The sequence below is a fragment of the Macaca mulatta genome, chromosome 13, assembly GCF_049350105.2.
Source record: "Macaca mulatta isolate MMU2019108-1 chromosome 13, T2T-MMU8v2.0, whole genome shotgun sequence".
Taxonomy (NCBI): Eukaryota; Metazoa; Chordata; class Mammalia; order Primates; family Cercopithecidae; genus Macaca; species Macaca mulatta.
The window spans coordinates 61,775,174-61,795,000 of NC_133418.1; the positions used below are offsets into that span (position 1 = coordinate 61,775,174).

The 19,827-nt window shown below is 36.6% G+C and overlaps 1 protein-coding gene across 30 annotated transcripts in view; it reads right to left on the bottom strand.

Moving 5' to 3' along the window:
* EHBP1 (EH domain binding protein 1) overlaps window positions 1-19,827 on the bottom strand; it is a 418,858-nt gene that overhangs the window by 55,503 nt on the left and 343,528 nt on the right. For 10 of the 30 annotated variants that reach the window (XM_077958254.1, XM_077958252.1, XM_015112476.3 and 7 more), the window contains 2 exon segments: window positions 10,456-10,603; window positions 1,754-1,861 (listed from right to left, as the gene is read on the bottom strand). In XM_077958254.1, the coding sequence (XP_077814380.1) occupies window positions 1,754-1,861; window positions 10,456-10,603 (256 nt within the window). 30 annotated transcript variants of the gene reach the window in all.

Below are 19,827 nucleotides of genomic sequence, written 5' to 3' on the forward strand. Positions count from 1 at the left end.
TTGCTACAGCTGAAACTAGAAAATTCTCCCGTTATTTTACCTAAGAAATGGCTATTTTTTCCTGTGTTACTAACCTACTGTAGAATCAGGACATATGCATCACATATTATTATTGATTTTATACTTCCATAAATTGAATATTAAAAAATTCAATCCAGTACTTATGGATGTCCTCAGCATTAAAAAGATGTGATTGGTTTCTGATAAAGCCTTTAGTGGTTGTTATGGTAGGAAGGTGAGTAAGCAACAACAAAAATGTTAAAAAAAAAAAAAAAAATCAAACCTAACCAAGTTCTGTAGTATTTTAAACAGAAAGAAGTAAAATGTAGTTATAATTTTGGGTTAAACATTTAACAGTTTTCCTTAAATATCAGCATTCTTTTGGACTTGCACAATTATAAATATACCAAATTCTATTTAGCAATAGTATAATTTAACACCGGGGCATGAAGGAGCTTCTGCCAAAAGGGCATGAGTTTTCTTGAGTGTTCGTTATAGTCAGGAAAACCCTGGTCACCTGTTTCTTGAAATAATGGTAGTATTTCCAACAGGGAAAGAAATGGAGCCGCTTAGCATTGCAGGGGCATGACAGGGATAGGAAAAAGTATGCTTGCTCTCACTCCCTTTAGCTTTTTACATGAAAAGATAAATGTTAGAGACTTTGCCTCCTTCCTTTAAGTCTAAAGAAATCACCAAAGACTTTTTATTGCTATAAGAATTCAATTCAGGCCGGGCGCGGTGGCTCAAGCCTGTAATCCCAGCACTTTGGGAGGCCGAGACGGGCGGATCACGAGGTCAGGAGATCGAGACCATCCTGGCTAACACCGTGAAACCCCGTCTCTACTAAAAATACAAAAAACTAGCCGGGCGAGGTGGCGGGCGCCTGTAGTCCCAGCTACTCAGGAGGCTGAGGCAGGAGAATGGCGTAAACCCGGGAGGCGGAGCTTGCAGTGAGCTGAGATCCGGCCACTGCACTCCAGCCCGGGCTACAGAGCAAGACTCTGTCTCAAAAAAAAAAAAAAAAGAATTCAATTCAACAAGCATTTATGGAACCCCTTAGGTATACAAAATTTTGGATTGCTACTTGCTGCTGGCTTATAAAAGGCAGTGCATTTGGAACACTCACCTATTAAAAACCACCAGCAAGTAGCTTTATATTTTAAATAAGAACTTACAAAGGTCCATTGCCAAAGTGATTTATTGATATAAGACATAAGGTTAATTTAACAGCAGTCTATATAGTTTTCAAAGTGTCTTATTGTAATTAGTTAAGTAGATGTAAAATCATTTACTAGAGTAATATTTAAGTATTTAAGGTAAACAGAAAATCTGCAAAATAATATTACCACTAAGACTATAATTCTAAACTAAATCAGAAAATCTGATCCCATGGTTTAGATTTACATGTGGAATATACACCTTATGACATTACACCAAAATATTTAAGCTGAGAAGGGAACCAACTATTGAAAGCCTACAGATTGTCTCACATGACATAAAATACAATAGTGAATCTTAATAATAAGAGAACACAACTACAATTTGCTATTCCAATGTTATTGCTAATTTTAACATCCAACACAAAACAAAATAACATAAAATTGATGGATGGAAGGTGGATTAACCTAAATGGTTTATGAGGCCATTAAGATGTAATAAAACTACAAAATTATTATTATTGATGAGATAATAAAAATATAACCATAAAGTTTGCCATGCAGCAGGACACAAAACATTTATAATTTGAAATTACCGGGAGTATCAAGGTCATTTTCTAAGTTAGTAAGTTCATCTCCACCTCCTACAACAAAGCCTTCAGGGATCTCCTCGTTAGTATCTATCTCAATATTATCATTTTCATCTGTAGGAACATGTAGCAATAATGTTAGTCTATTATTTATATTTTATATCATTCATCCAAAACATTAAAGAAGAAAAACCAGTATTTTAGTAATAGTTATTCAAATTCAGGCCAGACACAGATAAGCAAGTTAAGAAATCAGTTTTAAGTCACTCTTTCACTATTGGATTAACATTTATATTTTACATCCATATGTCAAACATGAATTATCACATCAAAGCAGATGCAAAGGTTTTGACAATTTGCCACACGCTGTCTCTGAATCACTGAGCTCACTGAGCCCCTGTATTTTAAAGTGTAATCTATAAGTAACTCTAACAATGGCACACAAAAATATAAGTTGGTTTGGTGACAAAGTCATCAAATATTTCTAAATTTTACACTTTTATCAGATTATTAGATTTAAATGCATAAATAAGCACACATTCCTTATATATATACATATTTGTCATTTTTATGAAGGCTTAAATACTTTTATGCTATTAATAAAATATTATCATAAAAACATTATGGATAGATTAAGAGTGAGACTAGCATATACAGTGCCTTTATACAATGGAAAGTTCAAAAACAACTAAGACAATAAATTTTGGTAGAGCAAAATCTGGGAAAAATTATCAACCAAAATTAAATATATGGGAATGAGAAAGTCTTACATAATTTTTTATATCCCTAGTAAAATGTTTTGGGTAATAATTAATTAATGGAGCCAATTTTTGACATTAAAGATTTTTAGTAGATATTTTTTCCTCTCCAAATCCTAGTGATAAAATTGTTTCAGTAATTTTGAATTCTATATATTTGAAAAGGCACAGCAGCAATTTTAGTTGCACATTAAAGGTTTAACTTTAATTTTTATCCAACAGACAGGCAATATACCTTTTGGAGAAATAGCTGTGTAGCCCTGTGATTTGAAGAATACCCCTACTGCTCTGCAACCCAATTTTTTTTTTAAGTGGGCAACTTTTATTAGTAGTGAGGTATTCCAAAGATTTTTGTCCAATTGAGAAATTCCAAAATTCTACAGTTTGGTTTAATCCATCAACATTTGGCCCTTTCTGAAACTGTACATCTTTAGGCTTGAGTTTTGGCTTCCTATGTAAATGCTTACTATGAGCATTAATATTAATAACAATAGTTTACATTTATTGAAGACTTCCCATCTACTATGTAAACCATTTGGAAGAAGAAAATAATAAAGAAAAAAGATTGGCCAGGCGCGGTGGCTCACGCCTGTAATCCCAGCACTTTCGGAGGCTGAGGCAGGTGGATCACGAGGTCAGAAGTTCTAGACCGGCCTGGCCAACATGGTGAAACTCCATCACTACCAAAAATACAAAAATTAGCCAGGTGTGGTGGTGTGCGCCTGTAGTCCCAGTTACTCGGGAGGCGGAGGCAGGAGAATGGCTTGAAACCAGAAGGTGGAGATTGCAGTGAGCCGAGATCACGCCACTGTACTCCAGCCTGGGTGAAAGAGCAAAACTCCGTCTCAAAAAAAAAAAAAAAAAAAAAGAAAAGGAAAAAAGATTGAGAAATGCACCCCCACACGGGGGGGTGGGGGCAGGGAAGCAAAGAGATAAAAACATTGGTAAATGCTTTCAAAGAAATAGCTAAAGTATTATACATGGCTTCATTATTTAAGCACAATCACTTGGGACATCTTTTTGAATCAGCTGTGCTCAGCTAATCAACTATTTGACTCATTTCATAGAAGTGGGCATCTTCAATTTCACTATCCTCAAAACCTGCAAATACGCTAACAAATATTTCTTGTGTGTCAAAAAGGTGTTCAGAACACTTCCTCAGCATTATTCTGTGTCAGAGACAGCTTCTATTAATAGCTTTTAGGGATCTAATGCAGTACTTTTTTGCTGCCAATAAGCCTCCACTGATGATTACTGAATACAGTTAATCTAGAGTGAGAGTAGAGAATTCAATACTCATTCCTTTATTCAAGAAACTTCTACTGTGTACTGTACACACAATATGCAAAACACTGTACTAGATGTTGAGGAGATACCAAGTTGTATGAGACATTTATTCTGCCTTAAAGGCATATTCAAGGGACTATAATACCATGTATGGTGGGGGTTACTGGATAAAAATAAGGTACAGAGCAAATTCAAAAGATAAAGAGATTATTCTTTGCCAATGACACCAGGAATTCTTTCTTGGAAATGCTAACCTTCAAATTAGGTCTTCAGAAATGTATAGAATTTCAAGAGGTACAATTGAGGCGAAGGCATTACAGGCATGAATGGAGGAATGGGTAGGTTATGTTCAGAGAATGGCGTAAAGTCCTATTTGGCTCAAGCATACTTAAAGAGAAATAATAGAAGGTAAGACTTAAAAGGCAAACTTATAGAGAGTCTTGAAGGACAGAATGGGAAGTTTAACTTTTACTTGGTAGGAATGTAGAGATACTGGTGGTCAACATGATCAGTACTGTGCTTTAGAAGATTAATTTAACAGCAATCTCCATAAGCTGTTTTCAACCAAAGTGCCTTATTGTAATCAGTTGTGAAGTGGGTATAACTTATTAGTAGTAATATAAGTACTGAAGCTTACATCTTTTATCAGAGCAGCTTCATTTATTATTTCTATAATATCACTCTTGCTCACATTCTCATATGCCTTCTTATGTGAAAGCAAAAGTGGTCTAGGGACTGTGCATAAGAGAGCCCTATGCACATGACACCATCTGTCAAGCAAAATTGCTGACCTAAATGTTGGACTGGAGAACAGAAAGGCTAGAGTCAAGAAATGCAAGTTGGAGACTGTTATAACCCCAACGCAAGCAGTATGGACAGCCTAACCTAGGATGAAAGAATTGGGAGTAGGTATGACATAACTTGGAAATCAATTGGATGTTGGGTTGTGGGAGAAGGGATACTGAGGAGAGTAAGGGTGAGGCCACCATGAAAATAAACTCTCCAGCCTGAGTGAATAGAATGATGGCATTGCCATGAAAAAAAAAATAGGAAAGTCTGGAAATATGGTTGTATATGAGTTCTTTCAGATTCCAGGGATACCCAGGAAATGGTACCTACTTTCTTTACTCACTTATACAGTGCTAGGTTCCTATATGATGTTAAACAGGTGTCATTTACACTACCACTCCCCAGTAATGCTGAGTGGGTTAACTCAATGTTCATATATGTACTGCTAACCTTAGATAAAAGGATTACTATTTGGGATGGCAAGAGTAAAAATGATCTACACAGCTCAGGTCTTCGTAAGAATGGGTTTCTACTTTCTTTTCATTCATTGACTTCAGTTTTACAATCAACTTTGAATTCTTTTGAACAGTTAATGTTACATATTTCCTAACACCTGTAAGAAATGCTCTAATGGTATTCTTACAGAGCTTAAGTGCATGTGCATGTGTGTGTTTAAAGACACTACATAATATAAATGCATAAATATAATATATAGATCTTTATGATTAAACACTGAAAACCCAGTAGGTGAACAAGGCAGAAAGTAAACTAGAGATCCATTATACAACAGAAGCTGGTTTGCAAGTATGCTATGTACTGTGTGTGCAGGAAAAGGTAAAAGGAGATTTGATATGCACTGAATATGAAAATGCATTCCAGTTGACACTGCACAGCAGTATAAGCAAAATAGATATCCCAATAGTGTGGTCAATAAGGCCAGTCTTATACTTTTTATTTATAGATAAATTGAATGAAACCAAGATGTCTGGTGACAGTTAAATAAGAGAGAGAGAATATCTGCATTTTGTAAACAGAAAGTGCAGTTATCATTAAAAGCATACTTAAAAATTCCAAAAAAATTTCTCGCTTATGATTTTTAAAATTCTCAACAAAGGTCCCCATAAAATTCATTAGTTTTGAAGTTATTCTACAGAAATCAAACAAAAGATAAGAAACACCATACAGATATTATGTTATTAATAGAAACTGAAAATAAAAATTATTGAAGGCCTAAGATACTATTTCAGTTCAACAAATTTATTTTCCATAACTGAAATAATAAGGATCATGTAGACATTCTCATGGGCAAAATTAAAAAAAATTTCTTCATTCATCCGAAATGCAAAACAAAGTGTACTACTTTGTCTACAGAAAAAAGAGGCAAAGGCCCACCCGGTGCAGTGGCTCATGCCTGTTATCCCAGCATTTTGGGAGGCCAAGGCAGGCGGATCACCTGAGGTCAGGAGTTCAAGACCAGCCTGGCCAACATGGTGAAACTCTGTCTCTACTAAAAATACAAAAATTAGCCGCGCATGGTGGCGGGTGCCTGTAATTCCAGCTACTCGGGAGGCTGAGGCAGGAGAATTGCTAGAACCCTGGAGGCAGAGGTTGCAGTAAGCTGAGATAGCACCATTGCACTCCAGCTTGGGCAACAGACTGAGACTCTGTCTCAAAAAATAAAAAGCGGCAAAAACGTCAGTTTAAAGTTAAGCAAATCTAATCTAACTAAAGCAAAGTGATAAGCTATGGAATAAATAATAATAAAATATGTATCATATGATATACTTTATAATATATAATATATGTGATATATGACATGATATGTAATATCATCTTAAAACAATATAGTCACCTTCCTTGCAAATGTGTCCATAGACCATTAACAAAAATTTAATATGCATTTGGCCAAAATAAAACATTAATAAATTCCCAAAGCAGAAATTTAGGTCCTATTCCCTGACCACAATACTACACAACTAAAACCAAAAATACTAAACTTTATCAACATCTGTACCTTGTAAGGAAAGATTCATACAACCCACATTGTTTCTTACACAGAATGAGGATTTTAAAATAAGGCCATCACAGGTCTACAGTTCCAAAATGAGGCAAAAATGAAAAAAACATATGTAATACACTACCTGATTTTCTCATAAGTCCCACAAGTATGTCAAACAGAGGGTAAGTGAAAGCTAGGCTATGGCTACTAGGAGAGGTGTGATTCTGTTATTTACACAAGAATCAAGCTATTTCTGGTTGCAACAGGATATAGGTCTCTGATTGCCTGAATATACAGTTATGGGTGACCTAAAATATCTTGTATGTATTTTCTGTGGACATCATGAAGCTGAAGGCACCTCACCTCCAAATTAGTAAGTTTTCTTTGCTCACCAAGGCTGGTTGCTGCTTGAGAACGGAAAAAGTAGGCTTTCACAGGTGAGTTCAGGCAGTGGGTCTGAGTGATGATCATGTTCAATACATTCCCCAGGCTGTGCATCCACCTTATTATGTCAGCTCTTCACTACCCTCTTTTATCACTCTGGACTACTGCTTCGAAAACTTCCTACCCGAGTTCTCCATCTAGGCTGGTCTCAAATTATTTCTCTCTCTTCCTTTCACACTACTCCTTAGCAAAACTTCTCTTTTCAGACCTGATGATTCCTACTAGACCCTAGAAGAGTGGACACTCATTTGTTAATTCTTTCCCTTGACTTACCAACCTCATCAGGGTCATTTTTACTTAGAAATTAGACTCCTCTGAACTCAAGTGATTTTTGAATTTGCTATGCAAGGGTGAGCAAACTACAGGCCAGGGGCAACATCCAGCCTACTGTCTTCTGAAGGTAAATAACAACCAGGCTCATTCATTCATATATTGTTCAAGACTGCAAAGGGCAGTTCAGGCTACAAAGGGCAGAACTGAGTAGCGGGGACAGAGAGCACATGGCTTATAAAACCTGCAGTGTTCTGGCCCTTTCCAGGATGTTTGCCAAATCCTGGCCAAGCACAGTGGCTGGCACTGTGTGATAAATAAATGTATATGAATCATTGAATTTCAAAAGGAATTTTACCTTCCTCCTTGTCCTAAAGATTTCTCCACAACTCTCACTCTCAATAGCTAAGGCTTAGACCTTGAGGCCAGAGGAGACCTAGTTTGTTCCATATCCCTTTATGAAGACAGGCCAAGACCCACCACTGAGGACAGGAAATAGGCCTGTGTCATTTGTCTCAGGTCAACCTTAGTTCTCACAAACAGACTACCATTTGATATGTAGCTGCTTCCAACATCCAAGGTATGCTGTGTCCTATGGGAAAAATAGAGCCTGGTCACTTTGTTCTCCTTCAGGAATAAGAAACCTGACTCCTCAGGAGGTTCTCATAAGTCATTTGTCAAACCCTGCCCCTTCTTCATTTCATCTGGTTTTCCTTGTTCTAGTCTGTATTTCCTTGCCAACTCTATAGATCCAATCCTCACTTGTCCTTTGTTTACTTTGACTGTTGAATGATGGCAAATTCAGATCTTTACTGTCCCTCATTACCAGGTAGCAACCACACTTTGGGTTGTAACACTGACAGTCTCCTTGCCTAGTCTAGTCCTGGCTTAGTCTCAAGTGTAGTCGGATTATAAAGACAGGACTAACTATATAGCTGACACATCCCATATCATTAATAGGATTTTTAATTCTTAGCCTTCCCAGAGTTTACAAGTCATTTAGCATTGTTATCTGCTCACTACTGGGAAAAACAAAAAATAGATACCAAATGCCCCTTCATCCTATTATTACTTGTTCTCCTACATGGTTTTATGATGCCACAGGAAGGTGGCATTAATAGCTTCAGGAAGCCTATCTGGAGCATAAGAACATGGGGTTTTTCTATGATTCAAAGATATAAGGAGGCAAAGATTTATTAAGACTTACTTAGAATGTGTGGAGATTTTTAAGATAAAAGAAGCATCCAATTATTAATGATAAATGACAGCAAATTGTCATAGTATTACACAAATGTAGCTGTGAATAATTACTGATCTTACTATAAAACTGAAACTGTAGTAGAGAATGTAGAAATTGCAATAAAAATCCTGCATGATAGCAATCAAAAAGGGAAGATGAAGAATTCTTTTTTTTTTTTTTTTTGAGACAGCATCTCACTCTGTCACCCAGGCTGGAGGACAGTCACATGATCACAGCTCACTGCAGCCTCAACTTCCTGAACTCAAGTGATCCTCCCAATTCAGCCTCCTAAGTGGTGGGACTGCAGGTGTGTGCCACCATGCCTGGTTAATTAAAAAAAAAATTTTTTTGTAGTGGGCACGAGTTGGTTGAAGGTAATGATTTAATTAAAAAAAAAAAAAGTGAAAAAAAATTAAAATAATTTTTTTTGTTGTTTTTTGTAGCATTAGGGTCCCGTGATATTGCCCAGGCTGATCTCGAACTCCTGGGTTCAAGTGATTCTCCCACCTTTGCCTCCCAGAGTGTTGGGATTACAGGCGTGAGGCACTGCACCCGGCAAGGTGGGTTTCACTAAGATATAGACATTCTGAGAAGACCAGAGGGACAGATACATAGTTGTGTGAGGAAGAAGCTTTCAGATGTATGAGATGGAAGGTTAGATGTTATAAGCATTAGAATTTTCTACAGTAAGCTTTTAACATAAGGAATCAATAAGATATAACAGCAGTAAGTTTCTGTTTACTTTGAGGAAACTTATCATTGACCTAAGAATAGCTTATCTTTGTTTCAGCCCTTTTAGGCAGGGGTCCTCAAACCTAGGGCCATGGACCAGTACCAGTCTGTGGCCTATTAAGAACCTGGCCTAACAGGGCGAGTGAGCATTACCTCCTGAGTTCAGCCTCCTGTCAGATCAGCGGTGGCATTAGATTCTCACAGGAACACGAACCATATTGTGAACTGCACATGTGAGGGATCTAGGTTGTATGCTCCTTATGAGAATCTAACTAATGCCTGATGATCTGAGGTGAAACAGTTTCATCCTGAAACCATCCCTCCTTACCCTCCTGGTCCGTGGAAAAATTGTCTTCCACAAAACCAGTTCCTGGTGCCAAAAAGGTTGGGGACGGCTGCTTTAAGGTCTTATTCGAGTCTTCACTTGCCTACTCTTCAGGGTGATCTTTGCATTCTAAGATTAACTCAGGGCAAATATCTGCCATGTTTTGGTAGATAAGTAGGTTATATACCTTCGAAATAAAAAGCTCACAGCCTTCTGAATATACTCCTCTTAAAAATGTAAAATGTTCCAAATTAAAGATGTCCAAATTGAGCATCTCTGAAGGTAAAATTAAAATTATCTTTAATTATATATACAGCTGCTGTCCCAACATCAAGCTTAGATTAATCTCTGCAGATACTGAAGAAGACCCTCTCAGAGTAAGGAGACTAAGAAGAAACTGAGATGGGACTTATATAAACTTCTAACATCTCAGGCTATAATGCCAGAATATTGTTAAAACTACTTTCTAAATATCTTGTTTTAAATGAAAATCTTTCACGACAAAGCTCATCACTAATCGTGCTATGATTTAGATGTTAGGGACTCAATTACATTTTACATACTCCTAATACAATTAATGAGGAATCATGGGGTATCACAAACCAAGGTATGAGTTTTTTACAAAAGCATATTCTAAGACAGGACTTCTTGAGTATTTTTAAATGAAGCCAAACAGTTGATTTGGAAAACAGCAACAGTTATCTTCTAATTTACTATGCTTCCTTTAGGTGTCTTGCAACATATCAATAGGTTAGAAACTTTGTATTTTTGAAGCAACGTTTTGAAGTAAGAATAAAAAGTCCCAAAAGGTCCACTGTGGATTTCTGGGTTGTCTGTAGAATGATACAAGATTCTTTAACTCACCTCCACATGCCTTTGACCTTTCTTTCAACTTTTCTGCAGCCATTTCACCATAGCTGGGAAGTTCTGACATCTTCACTCCAGATCGAGCTTCTGCTATTAGCTGACGAGCTCTCTCTCTCAGCTGCCGACGTCGCTCTTCATCTTGCTGCTAAGATATATTGAACAGTTGCCAACTCAGTAATTGACAGAAATGCAATTTCATTTTCAATCTGATCATCATGATAGTAACTGGTTTACAGCATGGTGCTTGGCCACATTATAAATAGGATGCTCTATATCAGTTGGATGTCACACCATTTTTAAAAGACATCCTAGAATCAGATTTTTAAAAACATTTACAAATTATTTTATTAAAATGTCCATTAAAAATACAAACTAAAGAATGTTTGGTAATACATATCACTGAGAAAAATATCAGAAATTATTATTAATAAAACAATCCAGCTTACAGAAAAAAGTCACAATACGGAGGACAGAATTTTAATTCATATTTTTAAAGAATAGAATTTAACTTGTTATTTTTGAAAAAAGGCACAGAGCAGTGGCTAAAAGACATCTTTGATAGCAGAAAATGCTGCTATACTATGCTGATCAAATGCTATATAGGAAATGGCATATTTAGGGGGCTAGAGTAAGAGTAGGGATAGTTTATCAGTATATAATTTGATTTAAAAACTATCAACAAGTTTTTCTTTTTGGTAACTCCCTCTCTTTTTGGTAACTCCCTCTCTCCCCAAATGTATACTGAGAAGAAAAATTAAAATCTAATGTGGTTTCTGATATTTAAAATAACTAGACAAATAAGAGAGTTGTTGACTACTAAAAAAAGGATTATTGGCTGGGCACAGTGGCTCACACCTGTAATCCCAGCACTTTGGGAGGCCAAGGCGGGTGGACCACAAGGTCAAGAAATTGAGACCATCCTGGCCAACATGGTGAAACCCCGTCTCTACTAAAAATGCAAAAGAATTAGCTGGGCATGGTGGCACATGCCTGTAGTCCCAGCGACTCAGGAGGCTGAGGCAGGAGAATCACTTGAACCCAGGAGGTGGAGGTTGCAGTGAGCCGAGATCACGCCACTGCACTCCAGGCCTGGCGACAGAGCAAGACTCTGTCTCAAAAAAAAAAGATTATTATGAATCGCAAATAATCAATGTGAAACTGCTTTGTAAATTGAAAAGCATATAAAATAAGGCATTCCTATGATAAAACAAAGACTGAAATAATCTGGCCCCAACATATCTTTCCTGGGTTATCTCCCCTTAACATCTCCGAACCTCCATAAATCCTTACATCTATTCATACAGAATTGTTTGTATCATGTAGCTTCATGTACTTGTGGCTCTGAGTGTGTCATTTCTTTTTCTTGGAATGAGCTTCTCTTACCTTATTTAATTTCTACCCATTCTTCCAGATTCAGTTTAAATCCACCAAACCTCCCCTGCCTATCCCCTCCACTACTTCCCTAAGAAATAAAGTAATCCTTCCTCTATGTTACTTCAGTACTTTATGTGTGTCTGCATGTGTATGTTATTTTTTTAAACAATACTTGTCAATTTACATTATAACTTTGTAGGGATGCCTCCTTTAGGGATGCCTCCTTCACATTAGAGCTGAACTACATCTGATTTACCTTTGTATCTCTGGTCTTTAGTACATAATTTGTGCTAGGTGCTGTAACCATTTCAAGCATGAGAATGTACTATTTACTATTTATACTCTCAAAAAACTTATATAGGGAAAGAGAAAGTAACAATATTAAGGCAGTATCATCAAAATGACATAAGGGTTCAGAAAAGGGAGAACATTTTTGGCTGAGGGGCAAACAGAATGCATCATGCCATCATGGATTTCAAGCTGGGTCTGAAGAATGAGTAGGATTTGGAATGGGTAGAGATAGAAGTTGGTGGTTAGGTAGGTCAGTGTAGGAGAGACAAGGAGGTAGGAACAGTACAAAAACATAGAGGCAAGAAGGTATATGGGGAAACATAACCTAGTTTTCCTGAACATAGGGCAAAAATAGTTATCGACAAGGCAAGGAAAATACATTTGGGGAGATACTTTAAAGGCCCTGTCCAACAGGGAGAGGAGAGGTGCTTCAATTTTATTCTAAAGACAGCAGGGACCACTGCTGGGTTTTGTTTTTATGCATATGTCTTTTTTTTTTTTTTTTAAAGTCTAGAGGAATCATCAATTAGAGGTGTATTTGAGAAAGATTAATCAGGCAATGGTGCATAAAATAGACTGGCATAGAAGGATGGCAATAGACTAGTTACGAGGCTCTTATAAGAGTCCAAGGAAACTGTACTGAGATACAAGACTAAGATGGTGGCAATGGGAATAGAAAGAGAAAAGTATAATATATTAGAATTAAAGGCACTAATTCTTGGTAACATCAGATGCAGAAGGAGGGAAAAAAACTCAGAAATTTTTAACTTAGGCAACTAGTAGAACTGTGATGTTCATAATAGAAATAGAAAAACTAAAAGGAACTATAAGAAGCGAGGGAGAGAAAGTCCGTGCTAAGACATATTGGGTTTGAGAAGCTGGCAGGAAATCTGAGTAAAGATGTTAGTAGGTAATTGAGAAATAAAATGGATACTAGGATGTGAGGTCAGACTATGACTACAGAGCTGATGAGTTATAGGAATCCATGAAAGCATTTGAAGAGGTACCCTAGAGAAAAAGGAGCGACACTGAATTAAACATGGAAAACATCTATCTATATCTAGGTAAGATACAGATAAGATATATATTGAAAAGAGGACACAGAAAGAGGGAGAAGAGAACTAGAACACTGAAGTATCCAGATAATCAAAATAGCATAGGCTTTCAAGATAAAGGAGTAATCAATTGCAGCCAATGTTAGAGGTTAATGAGTCTGAAAATTTTAAAAGGGCAATGAAACTTGGTGAGACATCGATGTATTTTAAACCACATTAAATAGTCTGTTGCCTTAAAAAACAAACAAAACTTGGTGACATATCATTAGGGACAAAGGTAGAAACCAATGGGTAGAACTCATGTCCAGGCAATTTTTTTTCACAAATTTCTTGAGAAATCAAGTAAGCCATCAAAATTAATGGGGATAGGTTAATGGGGATGCCCAATGGACCCAGGGACAAGCCTGAAGCTCCCAGTAGGGAACCAATTAGAAGAACCAAGTAGAGAGACAATTTCAGTCTCAAAAAGAAAAATGACTGCAATGAATTGAATCAATGAGATCACACATAGAATCAAGGAAAATTCAAGTGCAATATGATATTCAAAACATAGAAGGACATAAAAACGTATTTGTTACCATTTAAGGCAGCTTTGAAATAACTCCTACAAAGTAGTAATTGAAGGAAAAGAATAAATTATTTTGTATTTCCAGTGGGAAATGAATTTTAGAGTAACCAAATAGTCTCAGTCAATAAGGGAAAGCTCTACTATATATATGTGTGTCTGTGTGTGTGTGTGTGTATATATATATATATACACACATATATATGGTAAACCCATCCAAGCTGGAATGCAGTGGTGCAATCACAGCTCACCGCAGCCTTGACTTCCCAGGCTCAAGCGATCCTCCCACTTCAGCCTTCTGAGTAGCTGGAACTACAGGCATGGTGGCCATAGTTTAAAAAAAAAAAAATTTTTTTTTAAGGTTTTGTAGTGACAGGGTCTCCCTGTGTTGCCCATGTTGGTCTCAAACTCCTAGGCTCAAGTCACCCTCCCACTGGGATTACAGGTTTGAGCCATGATGCCTGGCCTAGCTCTACTTTATAAGATATCATTTAATAATGCCCCTAAAAGGTAGAATTATAAAAAAAATCACTTTGCAAATCATAATGAATGATTCTGGCAAGGATCATCAACTGTTATTAAAGCTCTTAGGTAAATGTCTGATGGGGAACTGGATAGTCATGCTGCAGCCAACTGTATTTTCCAAAGATGGCCACAACAGTTATCGCTCATCCCAATGCTCTTCTGCAATGTGACCTTGCCACTCCCTCAATAAGAGGAAGAGTTTAATTCTTCTGAGCCAGCTTTAGTGACTTGTATGTAAGAAACAGAATGTGGAAGTGTTGCAGGTGATTTCCAAGGCTAGGTCAGAAAAGGCCATACCCCTTCTGCCTAAGCTCTCTTGAAATTCTTATATTCTGTCCTCTTTCTGGGAACCCAGCAGTCATACAGTGAGAAGACTAAGTTACATGTAGGTGCTTCAGTTGACCATTCTAGCCAAATTCAGCCTTCAGTCTTTCTGGCGTAGGTCCAGACATGTGAATGAAGAAGGCTTTAGATGACCTCAGACTCTAGCCATTTTGAGCCACCCCCAACTGTTAAAGTCTTCCTAGCTGATGTCTCAGACAATATGGAACAGAGACAAGGCATGCCCACTATGCCGTCTGAAGTCCTGACCTACAGAATTTGTAGAGCATAACAGCAAGACATTTTTTTTTTACGTCACTAAGTTTGGGGCGGCCTGTTACACAGCAGTAACAACTGGGACATATGCTTAAGTAACAACACACAGATTACTTTTAGTTGCAAGGGGAAAACCTAATCTGTAAAAAGAGAGGTAAGGACTAGATCAGAGATTAGGGACCACGAATCTAGCATCATTAATGTTGGGTCAATCATATGTTATACGTTTTTTGATATGAAGCACATGAACTGCACACCACCTATAATATTCTACCAAAAATGTTTAAAGTGAATCCACTCAAACTTTAGATATAATTTCATGTTTATCATAAGCACAGGGGATAGAGAAGCACGATAAATGACACAGCAAGAAAACCACCAAATAGATCCAGAAGGTAGGATATTCCAGACAACTGACCTGATCATTTTAATAAGTCAGAGTTAAGAAAACATATGCATAGAAAGAGATTTGGAAGGGTATATGCAAAGTTGTCATGGTGAAGATATCTGGGTATCAAAATTTGACATTCGTATTTTCTTTTGACTTCCTTTTCTAATTTTCTATAATACACATATACTACTCTTATAATAAAATTTATTTTAAAAAATAATCTTGACTACTCATGGTGGCACACACTTATAATCCCCGCTACTCAGGAGGACTGCTTGAGTCCAGGAGTTCAAGACCAGCCTGGGCAACTGGGCTACATAGCAAGACCCTGCCTCAAAAAAGCAAAGCAATGTGATGGTATGCTTCCTGAAGTGTATATTGTGGTAGGGGCAAAAGAAGAGAGGTCTAACATTCAAGTGAAATTTTATTAGTATCTGGAGACACAAGCTTATTCATAGGTGAGGAATAGTATGCAATAGGCATAGTGAGACCGAAGATGCAAGAATAACATTTAAAAAATCCTCAGTTTACTATCAGTATTTCTGTTTTTCTTTTTTAAATTTGAGACAGGATCTCACTCTGTTACCTGGGCTGGAGTGCAATGGCACAATCATAGCTCACCGTAACCCTGACCTCCCCAGGCTCAGGTGATTCTCCCACCTCAGCCCTGTCTCCACCCCAAGTAGCTGGGACCACAGGTGTGTGCCACCATACCTGGCTAATTTTTGTAATTTTGTAGAGATGGGGTTTTGTCATGCTGCCCAGGCTGGTCTCAAACTCATGGACTCAAGTGATTCATGCACCTTGGCCTCCCAAAGTGTAGGGATTACAGGCATGAGCCACCACATCTGGCCCACTATCAGTGTTTCTAAACTTGAAAAATACACTAGGAATAAAAGAAATTACAGGATTGATAATGGTGAGTTTGATGATGGCTGCTGCTATCTCCTGAGCATTTATTTGCTATGTACTTTATGTGCATAATATTTAATTTTCACATCTTTATTTTTACCAGTAAGAATATTTAAGTTTAGAGTCACAGCATTCCACAGCTAGACCTGATGTCAGAGCCAGGTACTCAGCTCAGGTCTGTTTTACTCCAGAGCCCCTGCTCTTAACCACTAAACTATATGATTCCCAAAGTATCAAATTATATGATCAAATGAGGAAAATTGAACTTTTACTAAACTTTCATCTTTCAAACTTATGAAAAGTTAAGAGTACTAATAAAAAACCATTATTTAATATGCCTCAGGCAACTAAGTTTAAGTGTATTTCACTGACTGAATAATAACTTCTTACATAGCTGGAATTTAGTGATTCAAACTAAAATGAAGGGTAATTTTTACTGAGTTAAAACGAAATAAATGATTCTAGTTTTCTGAATATGAAATGGCAACCTAATTTTTCTCACAAGCTATCACCTTCTCTATCCCCCAATACTCCCATCTGCACATTTTTCCCAGAGCTTACCAAGAGTGCAATTTAAAGTAGGCAATCGTTAATAAAACCAACTCTAAATACTAATTAGGAACACTTTATCAATTTCCATGTAAATTGTTTGTTTGTACTTATTTACTCATGATTGTTCTCTATACAATAGGAAAAAATGCAAATGAACAAATCAGAATGTAGCCCTAATGGGACTTTCTGTTTATAACCATTAGCCCAGAGGTGTGCTGTAATTCAATTCTCAAGTAGCAAGATTTACCCTCATTAACAGACTGCAAGGGCAGGTTACAACTCATAAAACCCTACAGTAAACAAAGTTTATGGACACAGCACAAAATCTTGAGCCTGATTGACAGAATTCTAGTTCCCTATCAGATTGCCTTAATTTACTTTTCTACTAATGTCCTAACACCACGGAGACAATTTTGCTTGGGCCTGAAGCTCTCCAGTGGGATGGCGTATCTGTGTTGTTTGTTTTCTCACCCTTTAACTTCCCTTAAGACAAAAAAACAACTGAGAAAATAAAAGTTAATTGTTAAGGTCATGAAGGAAAAGCTTGTAATTATAGTAATTGATTATGCCACCAATTTTAGTTTAATTGATAGCACTAATTTTCAGTTTATTAGTCTCCAGGTTCATCATAAGTAAAACTAGTTCATTTTAATTTTTATATGTAGGCTCAATTAAAAGATATTTTGCAATAATACTGAAAGAATAGATAGCAATACAATCTATGTATTTTTTTTTTAACTCAAAATAGCCATACTGTTTATGTCTAAGGATAAAATGACCAGAGAGTAGGGACAATGATTATCTTATTATTTTTGTATAGCGTTCAACACAAACTGCTCAAATACGTTCATAATATTTCTGACAACGAGTTTGCCTAAACCTAAGAAATGTGTTTTTGAAAGCTGCTTTGACCATTCTACACTCAAAAAAAGACAGTGACTCATAGCTGTAAGTAAATCATGTTTATCATGTGTGCTGGAAAGAAAAAAAAATCTTTTCACTGGGTTGCAGAGGCAAGGCGACTTAGAAAACTGCTGTTACTTAAAAGATAAGTACACTTCAAAAATCCAATACATAGGAAACCCATATATCTTTCATTTACTTATGTAGTCTAGATAGACTTAAATAAATGGAAGTAGTTAGACTTCCTATTTGTAAGAATGGGTCTGATGACATTCACCTTTTCCTATATGGTATTATTTAGAGTTAGACTGAGTTATAAAGGATAATCTTGCTTTTGTAAGATGGATGTGTATTCTTTGGAGGGTTTGATAGAAGCTGTAGTTTTGGGAGGTCTCCCTCCCCATGACTATCTTTTTACAATTTGTAACAAATTTTTGAGGAAATACTAGCTCTGTGCCCTGTGTGTTTGCACATGTATATGTGTTATCTCATTTACTCCTTACAACTCTGTGAGATAGCTGCTATCCTTCCAATTTGATAAAAACTGAATCTCACTTAAATATACCGCCCAAGGTCATACATCTTGTAAATGGCATAGTAAGAATTAAAATCAGTGTCTGTTTGATATCAAAGCACTGGCCCTATCTATTACATAACTGCTATTCAGAGCATTTTCTGAGGCCCTACAGTGATTATGATTTTTTAAAGTCCCAGTTCTTTATGTATACTTGGGTTATACAAATCAGTTTAAATTTCCCTTTGTGCCACTGAATACAGAGAGATGATGAGCAACTAATTTGTTTACATTCACTTAAAACTTAGGTTCCCAACCTTAAATTAAAAGCCTTTAGAAAAGTGGTAAATGTATTTAAGCTTTGCTTTTCTCTTTGCTAACATCTTCAGGATAAGGCAAAAGTCCTGCTACGGTGCAAAAGGAGTCCTGTTTCAATCCAGTGAATTTGAAATATTCAAATATAGATGGATCAGAACTAACCACTTTGGACATAAACTTTAATAATATTTAGCCCTTTCACAGCATGTCTTCAAGTTACTATTTTCCTTATCATTCTGAAATGGTCTACAATCTGCCATAGATAGATGCACTAGTAAAACTTGACAATTTAAGGACAAACTCTTCAAGAATAAGTAATGTAATTCCTTGTTTCCTTTCCATAAAAATGTATTGGTATGCAATTTTTATATTTCACAGTTCACCGACATCTAGGCAAGCTTTCTTCCACTGCTTCAATGGTGCTACTTTTAATTTTATCCTCCTTAGTCGTAGTAATTAAAGTGATCAGCAGTGGCATCCCAGCGGCTTTGACACAGCTACAACCCCCTAGCAGACTTTTGCTTTTAAGGGGAAAGGGAAGAAAAAGACTGGAGTTTCATTTCACAGAGAACAAGAAAATCAAGCTTCTCCAATCCCCAACTTTATTCAATTGTTCTTTCAGCAGCCTTTGGATCTTAAGAATCAAATAAAAATGGCTGCCATGGGGGGTCCTTTTTATACTTGCCGCAAATGTCACCAACTGACATTACTTTAGCCAAAAAATGATGCCATGGATTTGTGAAGGTGAATTAGAACATGAGAAACTGTCAGTGTAGCTGCTGAGATCATTACCCACCCAAGGGTGTCTTTCATAATATTAGATACTTTTACTCAGTCTGCTGAAAAATACAGATTGAGAAGTCTTTCTATTTAAGAAACATGTCTACACACATTTTCATGAAATAAGCTTTAACAAAACTTTAAAAACATATTATTTCAAATAATGTAGTTTGTATCCATACTCTTTGTAAAGCTGTGTTTATAACATAAAAAAGCACTCTATTTCTACCCAAAAAAAAAACCTCACATTTCATCCTTTACCTCCCTCAAGAACATCCTGTGCTTTTTTGTTTTGTCTTCGTTATTTCATACAGTCTTAGTAATTGAACTTTAATTAATTGAGCTAAATAAATTTTAACCTATCTAAATGTTTTTTTAAAAAAGTTTTACTTAGTGCTGCTAATATTTCACAGTATTCTGTTCTCAAAATGGTCCATGAAATTCCTCAATTTTGTAGTAAACTAAAAGAATTTGACTGTCACCCTTTCATCATTAGACAGGGAGCAAGACTCTGTTATTAGGCATTCAGAATGGACCGAAAAAAAAAAAAAAAAGAGAGAATTCTGTGTTTGTCCAGAGGCAAGGATTACCA